The 15,074-nt window shown below is 35.8% G+C and overlaps 1 protein-coding gene across 5 annotated transcripts in view; it reads right to left on the reverse strand.

Annotated features, from left to right (window-relative positions):
* Positions 1 to 7,989: 7,989 nt before the first annotated feature.
* AIMP1 (aminoacyl tRNA synthetase complex interacting multifunctional protein 1) overlaps positions 7,990 to 15,074 on the reverse strand; it is a 38,952-nt gene continuing 31,867 nt past the window's right edge. For 3 of the 5 annotated variants that reach the window (XM_017852590.1, XM_017852591.1, XM_017852594.1), the window contains one exon: positions 7,990 to 9,693. In XM_017852590.1, coding sequence (XP_017708079.1) covers positions 9,527 to 9,693 — 167 coding nt within the window. In that variant the 3' untranslated portion in view covers positions 7,990 to 9,526. The remainder of the gene's footprint in view (positions 9,694 to 15,074) is intronic. The other 2 variants (XM_017852593.1, XM_017852592.1) reach the window with 1 other exon arrangement.

Below are 15,074 nucleotides of genomic sequence, written 5' to 3' on the forward strand. Positions count from 1 at the left end.
TTTTTTTTTTTTTTTTTGGTGTACAATATACTGGATTTGGATTTTCCATTAGAAACAGGATTACAGCTGGTGGTTATTCTCACAGAATAGTCTTCAAAAGCCTACTTCAATGCACAACATTACATGAACTCCAGTACATGTTTGAATTTGTGCTAGATTTATACAGTGTTTCTATAGGAAAGCATAATACAGATTCCAACTTAAAACAACATCTCACTTATTTCTTTGCATGACCTCTTTCTCCTATGCTGTGGGCCCTGGACTGAGAAGTGGGAGACTCAACAATGGTGCAGAGTTTGGAAGTGCAGTGAGAACTGACACTGCCCCATGGGTTGGGGGGGCTTGGGACAGAGAAAGAGACTTGATGCTAAGAAGTTGAAACCATGGTGACTGCTGGAAAAAAGGAGGATGGAAAATAATTCAGGTGTTAAGTTCTTCATATACTTCATTTATGTGTTGTCAGTTAACTTTTCTAGAACACAAACACTAGTTCATTTCAGGAAATATATATGGTGCAGAACATTAAGGATTTAAGCTCTGTGAGGCTAGCCTGATATTGATGATTAATAGAGAAGTGCTTTTAGTCAAAGAGGATTTCTGTGATGTTCTTCCCTGAATTATTTATTTTTATATTTGCATATACAGTATCACCCCTTATCTGTGATTTCACTTTCTGTAGTTTCAGTTACCTGTGGTCAATTGCAATCTGAAAATATTACATACAATAAGGTATCTTAAGAGCGAGACCACATTCACATAACTTTTATTACAGTATATTGTTATAATTGTTCTAGTTTATTATTAGTTATGTTGCCAATCTCCTACTGTGTCTAATTTACAAACTAAACTTTATCACAGGAATGTACATATAGGAAAACATAGTGTGTTTAGGGCTCAGTACTCTCCTTGGCTTCAGGCATCCATTAGGGCCTTGGAACATATTCCCTCTGGATAAGGTATTCCTACTGTGTACGCATGTGTGTATATACACACACATCCATTTTCACATCAATGCTTAAATGTGGTAATATTACATACTTTATTTTCTTTTAGCAGTCTTATGTGGCTTTTTTTGCTTTGCCTTTACCTCTCTCCTCTTCTCCATGCAAATCTGCCCATTACAGATAACTGATGCCAACCAAAAGCCTGGTGTCCATTGTTTCTATTTTTCTTCATGTCCGGATAATCACCCCCACACAGAACATATAAACACATAAAATATATAGGACTTTTCAACTTAAAACAAGTTTTCATATTATACTCTTCATAATATATTTTGTTTCAGTTTAACACTGTTGTAGGACTTTCTCCTCATTTCAGCTAAAACTGGGTTCTTGTCACACGACCAAGAGAGATTAGGCTCATGGACACACAGAAGGGTGAGAAAACAGAATTTATTGGGTGAAAAATGAAAAAAAAAATCAGCAAAGTGAGAGGGGTTCCTGTTAATGGGCCCCCATCTCACCAATTGAATCCCAGGTTACCAGCCAGTAACAGGAGAGGCCAGGATCCTCCTCTCTGCAAACAACAAAAACTTTCCATGGCTCCACCTTGTCCCCTCTGTGTGCAGGCCAGTTGGAGATTCTCTGGGAGCCCTTTTTACTTGGCTGTCTCAACACCACCTCATTTCAATTTTTCCAGATCTAAAATATAGCCCAAATTCATTCTTTTTAAAGTCTGCAAAAACATTTCACAGTGTTTATGTAACAATTCATGCAACTGCTCCTCTATTGATGAGCTTTCCAGTTTTCTGTCACCCAAAGCAATGCTCAAGCAACTATTCTTGTACATATATTTTTAGTTAATACTATTTTTCTGTAAGTTATATTCCCAAGAGTGAGATTTCTGGGTCAAAGTATATATACATTTAATGTATCTTAACAGATTCTTTGCAAAAATATTGTGATAAACTTGATTTCCAACAACATGAGTTGTTTTCTGCCCATCAATAGGTGTTATCATCTTGAACACCTATTGCTAACACCAGTTGAATAAATGTAAAACCACAGCCCACTATTACTTTATTTGCATTTCCCAACTGGAACGATTTTATGTGTTTGGAACATTTTTATGTAAGCATTTTGGTAGTTTAGACTTAGTCTTTTATAAATTGGATCTTCATATCCTTTGTTCTTTTGTCATTTTTTTTTCTATTGGATTACTTTTTGCTTGGCAAATTGGAAGAGCTCTATGTATGTTATAGATATTAACCCTCTGTCTGTCCTCTGAGTAACAATTGTTTTTTCAAATCTATTATTTGTCCTTTAACTTTGTATGGTAAGTTTTGCCAAACTAAATTTGTGAAATTTTTTATAGTCATATATTTCTGTGTACATGATATAGCTGGGGTTTTAGTTTTACTTCCTTTCAGATGAGTAACCAGTTGTATTTGTTCTATTTATTAATTCATCCTTTTACTACTTAAATGGTAGGTAGGTAGCTAGAGATAGAGATTGAAATGTATATCCTGGATCTATTTCTGGATCTATCCTGGATTCTTAATCCTATTCTATTTTATTTATATTGTTCTCAATACCAGAGTGATTTAATTATAATAATTTTATATCATTCTTTGATATCTAGGAGGTCAAATTATTTTCCTTTTTTCAAAATATTTTCTGGTTATACTCAGGCGTTCATTCATATATGTTCTTAGATTGTTTTTCCTAATTAAAAAAAATTATTTTGGGGTGTGTGTGTGTATGGTAAATGACACCCCATGTTATTAAACCTTCCTTTAATATTTCTCATTATGTTTATTATATTAGTGTATTTATTGTATTTTTTCTTTTCCTTAGTTTTGCAACCTTGATAACATTGGTATTCAGTATTTCCCCTTGACAATTTGGAAGTTCTACTCTAATTCACCTTCATTAAAGATTATTTTATTGCCCCTGAATTCACATATTTCTCTTCTATTGCCTGATGACACAGTATGAACTAGTCCCCTTACCAATAATTTCCCACTATTAAAATAAGACTCTTACAATAATTCCATTTCCTCCTTAGTTCTCTTTCTCCTATCCTCCATAGAGAAGTGGACTTCGGAATGCTTTTTCTTTCCCTATATTACTAGATTGTGCTCAGATAGTTAATTATTTAATTCAAGACTCCCCCTTGCAGGTTGCCCCTTTTGTTTCAAGAGTCCTTTCTTATAATTTACATTGCATATCCCCTGGTAGTTTATCATTAGCTCTTTTAATTCAACATACAAATAGTAGAAGGTCCGTATCTTACCACTGGTTTCCTTTCTCTTCATCTTTTCCCATCTTTCTGGTTAGTGTGTTTTCCCAATATACTCTGAATTCTAGCATAATATCCATGAGGCATTAAATTCTAGACATACTCTTCTGTGTACCATTATGCAATAGCAATCCCAGCTTTTCATAGGAATCAGCATAGTGGGTGTAGAGAAATACTTTGTTAGTTGGTCCTGGGGATGTTGAATCATGAATGTTAAGGCACTTAAGTGAACATCTTGCTGCTGTTCTCCATTTGAGGCTGGTTTGTTCAGCTTTTTCTGGATGACAGTGCATGCATATTTATTGAATAAACTCATGTGTTCTGGAGATAATTACAACTTGCAACTGTTGGGGGTTCAAAAGACCATATTCCAAATATGACACGTTGGCATGCTGAGTACTTTGAACTGAAGGAGATTGGAGGAGCTTCAGAAGCAAGGTCTTTCTGTCCTCCTGCCCTCCTATGTTCCACCTCTTTTTCCACTTAAAGAAAGTCACAGAAACCAGAATTCCTCATCCTGAAAGCAAGCCATAAAACTTAGGTCACTCTCTCCCTTCTCCCTTGATGACCCTCACTCCAGAAAGGTCCTGCCCCATACCCAGGGGGAAGGCATGCTACAGAGGCCAAGAAGAATCTGGATAGCCTTGCTGGGTTTTCCTGCCCAGTCTATCACAGTTTAGCACTTTCTCTTTTATCCAATTACATTGCTATATGGCTGTCCATTCTTTAGCAATCCTAGGCATAAAATAGACAGTTATCCCTGAGTCTTTTGGTCTTCATTTCTGAGGGCTCGTGTATCATGTAAAACTTTGATTAAATGTTCTCGTTATGTTTTTCTCTTGTCTTTTGTTACAGGAATGTCAGCGTTGACTCTGAAGATGGGTAAGGAAAGGTATCACATCTTTCTGCCCCTGCACATCTAAAGAACCATGAGACTAGGATTACTTTAAGTAAAATAAACGATGTCCAGCAAGTTCATCTTTGATACTCTACCACCTTTCCTATGAGTCTATTATTTGCAATCGTTTCTCATGTCCCTCCAGATGCCTAATCTGTATGCTGTTCTCATCCAGACACCAAAAATCTCTACTAAAGTTTAATTTGAAAGTGCTTTGAATATTTTAGAGGATTGGAAGATAGTGTATCTGATGTTTTTGTGCAGCTAGTGTTAAAGTCTCATTAGTGCATACAGTCTGGGGTCATTAGTGATTACCCCGTAACCTATCAGCTCTGACTCTTGCCGGGCTTTTTCCTCTAGATATATCATCTCAATTAGCATTTTCAAAGACTTCCTTTTTTAAAGCTATGTTTATCTATACTTTTTTAATTAAATTTTTTCTTAGATTTTCTATTCTACTGATTTTCAGATATACTGTACTTCTTTTACATAAAGCTAATGTTTTTACGTGGCATTGCTATTTCCCAGATTCTCACTCAAACTTTGTTTTCAAAACAAGTCTCTTTACAAGTATCTGAAAAGTTCTGTTTTTGTTTTCAATGTATGTGCTGTTTTAAGACAAAATGTTATCCTTTTATAGGAAAACTGAAAGTTTTAGAAAAAAGTTATTTCTACTGAAATCATTCCCTTTTGCTAAACTTATTGAAAGTGACTTTCAGTTTGCATTTTCATTAATCTTTTCAAAGAGAAATACAGTTGTGGTGTTGATTTTGGATGACTTTTGCACTGTTCTTTCCAAATTCCCCAGGTGTGAAAATTTGAGGGGTTTTAAATGAACCAGTATCAGCCAAATATGCAATCTGATAACCAAAGTGCACGTATATATTGAGTGCGTTTCTCTGCTGGGATGCATGATATTCTAATGAGGCAATTCACAAAAACCAATGTAAAACTTTGTCAGAGCAGCCTTAATACGAAGGTTCATCACATGAATGTCATTGAGGAAATAGGACATTAACAATGGCTGTTTGAACAATTCTGTAGGCATTATGTAGCAATGGGAAGGACAAGAGTAGCTAACGCTTCATTTTCTTTCTTGCAATTATTGGGTCTCAGGGTTGTTTCTGCTCCTGTTGCTAAGGCCAACAGCCTGCCAGATAGGAAATGATGTTGATGAAGACATAAAATCACACTTACACACATTTTTGTACTTAAACATCTAGAGAATTGGGAATAGTGTGTTAGGATAGGTGGAAGTTAGAAAGGAAGGAAAAAAAAAAACGAATACATAAGGGTGAAAAAATACAATATACAATAATTAGTTCACACTCTGAAATTCCAGATGGCTCACTTTCACACCAACAATTATTTCATTGTTCTGGGTCCTTCCTCCAAATATTTTTATGGAGTTATACTCCTATGAGTTATCTCTGCCAAGATTTATTCAAAGGAAAAACCATAACTATACAAAGTGCAATGCACAAGTATGTGTAAGTGACTCTTTCTCATTCCAAGTTGGTACCTGAAGATGATTCAGTTTTGTACAGAGGCATATTAGCCATCAGCAACTATCGTTTTCATCATTATTGCAAATTTTGGGGTTATCATATAAGTAGTACCACAATGGAGTACACCTACGTTCCTGTTTTAAATTATCTGTGTATATGGAACTTAGTGACATTTATATGTTGGCTTTTGGGATGGACTGTCATTACACATTCAGTGCCCTCAATAACAGCACACTATTCAAAGAATCATGGTATATCGCTCTTTAAAAAGGCAACCGCTACCAGCAGCAGCAGCAGCAGCAGCTTGGTTTTGCCAAGTGAATTCTCCCTATAAATTTGCATAGTAAAAAGAAAAAAAATTGATAAATTCTCTTCGTAACCACTCCAAAGAGTGTTTAATAATCTCATCTCTCGCTTTAGAATCTCTGAAGTATTCCACTAAAAGAGCTAATCATAAACTACTCAAATTTAGGTATTTTATGTCACTATTTTTCTCTAGCATTTAAAGTAAAGTTAAACTTTTCATTCAAATAAAAGAAACCACATGACCATTTAACTAACACATGTTAAGAAAGCATGATGTAATGTAGAACACAGGATCAGTAAGAATTGAAAACAATTAAACCAGGTTTCAACTTTGGGCAATTATTTAACTTTTCTGTTGATTCTTTGGGGTAAAATGACTGATCTACCTCATAAGGAGTTAAGAGGTGGATAAAACGCATGAAAAGACTAGTTAGAAGGCAATAACAATCTTAATAGTAATTCTGTAATAAAATCCATGACAGTAGACATGTATTATTAATATATCCCCCTTACATTTGTTAGAGAAGGCATGATTATTCCTTAACTAAAATTTTGGAGCTTTCTCCACAGGACAGCAAATTTGCAACATTATTGCCTGTTGAGCATACTAATTTGCCCTTCCTCGTTCCTTTCATTTGGCATCTTGGTGATAAAGTTGTAATTTTCATACTGTTGGAAAGCACTTAGAATCAGGACTTGTGTCACTATTTATGTAGCTGAAATACATGGCTAATGTTGTATACTTCTGATACTTTTATATTTTAAAATGACATATCATTTCTCTGAAAAGTTGAGGAGGTATACTCAGGCCGTTTTAACGCCCAGTTACAAGAAACAGTGAGGTGCTCCCCGACTAAGAATTTTTTTTTTATTTTTTATTTTTTTTTTAGACAAGGTCTCAACTCTGTAGCCTAGTTTGGAGTGGCAGTGGTGCGATCACAACACACTGCAGCCCTCCGCTCATCCTGGGCTCAAGTGATCTCCCACCAAATCACTATTTCCCTACGTGTTGGAAATCCTTTAAAAACCAGATACATCAGATGCTGAAGTGTTTATGTTCCAGTTTGCAACAATATTTCTTGTTGATCTTCGTGTAAGAGCTTCATCCCAGCAATACAAATAAAACAGAATTAAGGTTTTCTTGTGAAAACAATTACGAATAGGGCTGATGGACAACTTGGTCCACATGCTTTCAATACAACTTGAAAAATCACCATTAAGTCTCCCACTTCTTCTCTCTTTAGCACTCTTTAGCATGGATTTTTACACCGGGTATAGACCTGGGGGGATATTATGGAAGGAAGCATGGACATTTGGTAATAATTTGGCAAGGCATAATACAGCACTTGAGAAAGAGAATGTGACATTCTTTGCAAATGTACTCTTTTGGGGTAGTAAGTCGTCATAAATTTCAGTCACTCAGATGATGCTACATCATCGTGCTTTAACAAAAAGACCAGGCCGGACGCGGGTGGCTCAACACTGTAATACCAGCACTTTGGGAGTCTGAGACAGGTGAATCAGGCGAGGTCCAGAGTCAAGACCATCCTGGGCTAACACGGTGAAACTTGTCTCTACTAAAAATACAAAAAAAAAAAAAAAAAAAAAAATTAGCCGTCGTGGTGGTGACGCCTGTAGTCCCCAGCTACTCAGGAGGCTGGAGGTAGGAGAATGATGCGAACCCGGAAGGTGGAGCTTGCAGTGAGCCTAGATCGCTGCCACGCAATCCAGCCTGGGCGACCAGAGCGAGACTGTCTCAAAACCAGCACACCACACACAACACACAACACACACACACACCACACACACAAAAGACCAATAGCTTTTATTCTCTCTATGCTTGATGTATGATTCAATCACCAATTTAGGTTTCACTAACAAAACATTAGATAATTTTATCTGGGGTACAGTATTTTCAACACTTTGTTGGGAAAATTTCAACTGCCTAGGTAGTTGAAATATTATTTAAATTATATTAAAGAAATTTAATGTAATTGAGAAAAATTAAGTGCAAAAGACTCACAAAAGACTCCATCACCAAAAGTATTTATTCCCAAAAGAATGATATATCTTGAGAACAAAGTAACAAAGTAACTTTTGCAACTCATTTTCTGTTTAGGTACCAACAAATGTTAATGATGCTCTGTTCATATTTTTAGAATATCACATTGACAATGGTACTATAATATATCCTGGCCTACCAGAGTTCCATGGATTTAAATAAATAAAATTTAATTCTGCCTTCTATAACGTGCAGGGTTGTTTTATGGTTGTTGAGTTTTGTGTGAGTGTATGTATTTGTGTGTGCCTCTCCTTCTTATTGAAGGATTCAGACAGCTATAAAGATAAAATGTTTTGTGTGTGTCTGTCCATGTGTGTATTTTTAAAACAATGTCTATACTTCTGTTTCCATTGGTACCAATCTTTTGTTGAACCTGTAAAGGTAAGGCCCAGATTCTGAAACCTGGTTAAAATCACTAATATTCCTCTGTGAGGCCCCTTGTTAGCTACCAGCTCTCCCCTATCCACACCCTCTATCTTGCTGACATGTGTGTGTAAGCCCAAATCACCAGTAATCACCTAAAGGCTGATGACCTGTAGGCTAGTAAGTCCTCAATTAATTTTTATTGCTCTTACAATATTTGTAAGATGAGTGAGAATAGCTATTTGACACCTTAATATATATGTATGGTATATGTTAAGTTTTAGGCTATAATTTCTTTTAATATACTGACAGTATGACGATACATGAAAAAGCAAAATATCAGTCTGTAATAAGATATAAATTATCCTTTATTAGGTACCCAAATAATCTTTATAAAGAAGCTAGAATTAAAAAAAAAAAGGATTGCTGCTTTTATGATCAATTTATTAGAAACTACTGTGGTAACTGTTTACAATGTGTTCATTCTTTAGAGCTAGTCGAAACTTATTACTATTATTTTGCTAAATAGAAAAACTTCAAGTCAGTAGGAAATCTGTTTTTTTTAAAAAAAATTGCTATTATTATATTATTAGTCAGGGTTACTCTGGCAGCAAAGCAAAAATGTTCAGATGCCACATCTCCTAGCTTTTATGTTTGGCTTTCAGAATGAGCAGTTGGTCATTATCAATATTATTATAATGTGACCAGTTAATAAGTCTGACAAACATTTTCAACTTGTCATTTTGAAAAGGAGAGGATATTTTGATACAGATACATAATATACAAGAAATCCCAGAGCTTGAAATTTCATGCATCCTGTGCCTACAAATAAGAAACTAAATATTAATCTAGTTAGTTATCTATGATTATAAAGAAAAAAAAAGCTGCTAATCAATATTCCTGCTGAAAAATAAATTATTACAAAATATAGGCAACTTCCGCTCTCCATTATAAATGATCAAAACCTAGGTAAAATCTAGTGTTTCCCCAATCAATGAAAACAACATATACCAGGTAAATGACTAGTCAAGTCTAGAAGAGAATAACACAAAAATGAGCCACTCATATTTTAGGTACAAGTGACAAATGTATTTCTCTTTATTACTTTTAAGGTTTTTTTAAATGTCTTTTGGTAGTGGAAGCATTTTATTTGATTCCACTGTTGCTCATGGTTTGAGCCCTACATAATCCCTTCCCTTTCACCTCAAAGGGAACTCCTTTGTATGTAGCCACACACTCATCATTAGTGTGAAGATCAGGCTGGATCTGCTCCCAAATCTTCTTCTTAGGGTTCAGCTCCTTGTCGGGCTCTCCTGTGTAGGAGAGAAAAAGCACAAGAAAATTATACAGCTAAAATACAAAAATATTAAAGAGACTGTTCACAGACATTTCCAGTGAATTGTTTTGGCAGCATTTTCTGATTTTGGACCTAATCAAACTTTTAACATTTACTTTATTTTATTATGTCAGCAGTTCATATTCTTGATTGGTAAAATAAAATAGTTATTGTTGTTTCTTTATGTAAAGATATTATATTTTACTCATAAATATTTTTATAATAAAGGTTAATGAATTGTATCCAAATTATCAAAATAATAAAATGGAAGATACTCACTGATATGGTTTGATTCTGTATCCCCAGCCAAATATTATATTCAATTATAATCACCAATGTTGGAGGTGGAGCCTGGTGGAGGTGAATGGATTACAGGGGCAGATTTCCTCCTTGGTGCTAATTTCATGATAGTGAGTTACCTTGAGATCTGGTTAAAAGTGTGTGGCACGTCCCTGCTCTCTCTCTTGGTCCTGCTCCTGCCATGTAAGATGCTCGCTCTTGCTCTGACTTGATTTGACTGCCATGAGTAAAATTTCTGAGGCCTCCCCAGAAGCAGATGCTTCCATACTTCCTGTACAGCCTGCTGAACCCCTTAGCCAATTAAACCTCTTTTCCTTACAAATTACCTAGCCTCAGGTATTTCTTTACAGCAGTACATGAATGGATTACTATACTCATTTTATCATTAAATATAAAGAAAAACTGTGAAAAAAAAAGTCTTTTGATATGTTATATTTTTACAACTGGTAGAAGCAGCTTATGCTTTACTATGTTTCAAGATTTACAAAATGAGCGGCTAGATCACTGCTCTAGTGCTTAAAGATTTCTTATCAATACTGGAGACTGGTTTAAATTTTGGGTTTCTCTAGCTAATGATGATAACTACTTTGGATTTCATTTGCTACCCACTCTATTCGGTGAGATGTAAAGAAACAGAAAGGAGTAGTGAGGAGACAGGGACTAGTATTTTCTAAGCACTAGGAATATATGTTGTTGCCTAAAATTCACATAACTCTGACTCTAATTTTAAGTAAAAAGAAACTGAGGCTCAGAAAACACAAGTTGCTCAATGTCACACAATCAACAAAGCCCATGTTCTGCCAGTACAGCATTCTGCCCACTGACAAACCATACTTTAGAAAGTAAACAACCCTCTTACATGTGGTTAATACCCACAACCCCTCTATTTATAGTAACTCATAGTATAAATTTTATAATAAAAGAAAAATTAGTAGTAGAGCATATCTGGTTTAGGCTTAAAGACAAGCAATATACCAAACAACTCCTCTACTTAATGATAGGAAATTAGAGAGTAAAGTTTAATGTAAGTTCAAAGCTGAGAATGCTCAGTATTTAGAATGAAGAATCAGTCAGTTCAAGAAACAATGAAGAAAAGTAACATATCTCTTAAGCTGCAGAATTTATATTAGGAATATAAAATATATTCATATCTTAGGAATATAAAATATACTCATATTTTATATTTATACTTTATATTCTGACATCTTATTATATAAAATAGTATTTATTTTCCAGTCATATATATAAGAATAACAAAACTGTGTAAATTAGTTGGTCATTGTAGTTTTGTTGTTTATTAGCTCTTCAGAAACTATGAAACTGGCAAGAACATAAAACACTGCCTTCCAACATGCAGGCTTTCGGAGATAACAGAGTAGTTAATTGAATGATACACCTACAGTAGAACATGTAATAAAACTAAGACTGAAAGTGACTGGTATAGAAAAATAAGGATTTCTCTTACTCCTTTAAGGACATTTGATTGGACAATAGAGAAACTAATAAGTAGAATGGAAAAAAATAACAATAAATAAAGTTCAATTATGTTGCTCCTTAGATCCATAAGATTTTTATTTTTTGTTTGTAAATCATTCCTTAATCTATAATCATAATCTTGTACATATATTGTGTGGCAAAGTGGGCACTCCAGCATTCTGGAAGGCTAGAGGCAGAGATACTGTTCAGGGAGGCCTGAGCACTGACTCAGATATGCAACCTTTGCAACCTTGGCCCAAAAGGACGTTGCCAAACTGATAATGAGCTAGTTAAGAAGCAGACTGACATATACGCTTCTTATAAAGAATACAGATTGTGTGGGTAAATTCTTGCTGCAAGCAACATAAGCCCTAAGTATAAAAAGCTGTGATGTAGCACAAAATTAACCTTCTCAGATCTAGAAAGAAAGTGCCATGTAAATTAGATAATATCCATAATAATACACAACATGTATATAGTGCTTACTAGGTGCTGCTCACTGTACTGAGTGCTGTACATATATTAACTTGTTTAATCCTCTCAGTACATATGTAAGTAATATTCATTACTCTCATCTTACAGATGAGGATATTGAGACACAAAAGTTACAGCAAAGAATTTAAAATACCAGGCAGTTGGGTAAGTGTTTTAAAAGTCAAAGCTTATAAACCCAGTTAAGACAAATACCAACTAAAATCCCCTTCTTATAGATGAAAAAGCTGAGGTTTGGAAAGATTTGAATAGGATGAGTAAGCAAGCCATGCAGCTACCTTGGGAAAGAGCCAGTGGCTCAAGTGGGGTGAGCAAGGAAAAGGTGGAGTTCGTGAGATTAACAAAATAATGGGAAATCACTGTAAGAACTTGGGCTTGTACTCTAGGTGAGATGAAAAGCTTCTGAATAGTTTTTAGCAGAGTAATATAATCTGTTATATCACTCTGGCTGCTCTAATTGAACATAAATGGAAGAACAGAGAGGGCAAAAGCAGGATGATCAGTTAGAAGACTTATGTAAATATGCAGATAAGAGATGTTGGCTTTGGGACTAGGGTGCTAGTGGTGGAGTTAATAATAATTCTAGGTATGTTCAGAAGGTAGAGCCACTAGGATTTTCTGAGTAGAAGATATAGGGTATGAGAAAAGCAGTTAAGCAACTAGGAGGATGGAAATGCTATCAAGTAAGAAGAAAAATACCATGGAAAAATGGAATTCTAGGGGAAAGAATGGGATTATGTGTCCTTCCCCCTTGGAACATGTACATCAAAGAGTTCACCTGGCAGCTATCTAGCTTATCTAAATGACTGGGTAAAATTGCCCAAGGAATAAGCATGGAAAAAAAAGAGGTCCAAAACCAAAGTCTGAGGTCCTATAACAGTAAGAATCCAGGGAGGTAAGGAAGAATCAGCAATGGAAATGATAGCGGCAGCCAGTGAAGCAGGAGGACCACCAGGAGAGTATGGTGCCAGAAGCCAAGTTAATTAATAACAAGACTGAGAACTAGACATATAGCTACAGGGAGTGACTGGTGATTTTACCCAGAGCAGTTCTGGGTAAAATAGTGGGGAGAGAAATAGTGGGCAGAGAAACCTGATTAAAATGGGTTTTCAAGAGGAGGAATCAAGTATAGACAATTTGGATTTTTAACAAATGGACTTAAAATTTAAACCTATGCTTTCTAATTAGCTATTAATTTCTACTATTAATAAGACTCAATATCAATAGAAATAAGCATGATCTTGGAAGACTCAATATCAAAATTTAAACCTATGCTTCCTAATTAGCTATTAATTTCTACTATTAATAAGACGATATCAATAGAAATAAGCATGATCTTAGAAGTTAAAAGTCTGACTGTAAATTCCTATTTATTATTTGATCATAAATAGTGCATTCTCACAAAGACCTGCTATTGTCTTTATCTCCTAGCTGTAATACTGTTTTCAAGTTAGTTTTGTTTGGTGGGAGTAGAGTGGTAAGCATATGCTCCATGAATTTAAAGCCATTAGGCATCTCTGAGAAATCATGGAGACTGAGATTTTCCCAAAATGTAATTTCCAAAAAAATGTTGTTAGAGCATAGACCACTATGATTCCTCATCTAACCAAGGTTCAAGACATACAGATTCATTCAAAGTCATGGGTACTTGTAAAATAAATAAATAAATAATTCCCCTGTGTGTTTTTTTTTAAGACTAGTCTACTTTTGATTAGGAGGGTAGAAATGAGTTCCAAACAAATTAACCCATGCTTTCATCCATATTTTCTGTGTTACTATTCCATGTTAAAACTCTTCATATTGTAGTATTTCATTAAACACAGTTAATGGAAAATTTTAAAACATGCCTATTTAATCACATCAGCCTTGCTATTCAATAAAACTCAGCTATTTGCAATCAGAAATGACAAAGGTGACATTAAAACCAATCCCACAGAAATACAAAAGAACCTCAGAGACTATTACAAACATCTCTTTGCACACAAATTAGAAAATTGATAAATTCTTAGAAGCACATAACCTCCCAAGATTGTACTAGGAAGATAGTAAAAACCTGAACAGACCAATAACAAGTTCTCAAACTGAATCAGTAATAAAAATCTACCAAGAAGGGCGGATCACGAGGTCAGGAGATCGAGACCATCCTGGCTAACATGGTGAAACCCCATCTCTACTAAAAAATATAAAAAACTAGCCAGGCGAGGTGGCAGGCGCCTGTAGTCCCAGCTTACTTGGGAGGCTGAGGCAGGAGAATGGCGTAAACCCGGAAGGCGGAGCTTGCAGTGAGCTGAGATCCGGCCACTACACTCCAGCCTGGGCGACAGAGCGAGACTCCGTCTCAAAAAAAAAAAAAAAAAATCTACCAATTAAAAAAAGCCCTGGTGTGGTGGCACATGCCATAGTCCTAGCTACTTGGGAGGCTGAGGTGGGAGGTTGGCTTGAGCCTAAAAGGCAGAGATCACAGTGGGCCAAGATAACACCACTGCACTCCAACCTGGGTTACAGAGCCAGACCCTGTCTCAAAAAAAAAAAAATAAAAAAAAAAAGCAAGCCCTGAATCAGATGGATTCGCACCTGAATTCTACCAGATGTACAAAGAACTGGTACCAATCCTACTGAGACTATTCCAAAAAACTGAGAAAGAGAAGCACCTTCCTTATGCATCCTGTGAAGCCAACATCAGCCTGACACCAAAAACTGTCAGAGACCATAAGGAAAAAAGAAAACTTTAGGCCAGTGTCTGATGAACACAAACACAAAAGTCCTCAACAAAATACTGGCAAATCAAATACAGCAGCACATCAAAAAGCAATATACCACAATCAAGTAGGCTTTATTTCTGGGATGCAAGGCTGGTTCAACATATGCAAATCAATAAATGTGATTCACGGGGGCGGAGCAAGATGGCCGAATAGGAACAGCTCCATTCTCCAACTCCCAACGCGAGCGACACAGAAGACCGGTGATTTCTGCATTTTCAACTGAGGTACTGGGGTCATCTCACTAGGGAGTGCCGGACAATTGGTGCTGGTCAGCTGCTGCAGCCTGACCAGCGAGAGCTGAAGCAGGGCGAGGCATCGCCTCACCTGG

Source organism: Rhinopithecus bieti, unplaced genomic scaffold, assembly GCF_001698545.2.
Source record: "Rhinopithecus bieti isolate Rb0 unplaced genomic scaffold, ASM169854v2 scaffold_35305, whole genome shotgun sequence".
Taxonomy (NCBI): Eukaryota; Metazoa; Chordata; class Mammalia; order Primates; family Cercopithecidae; genus Rhinopithecus; species Rhinopithecus bieti.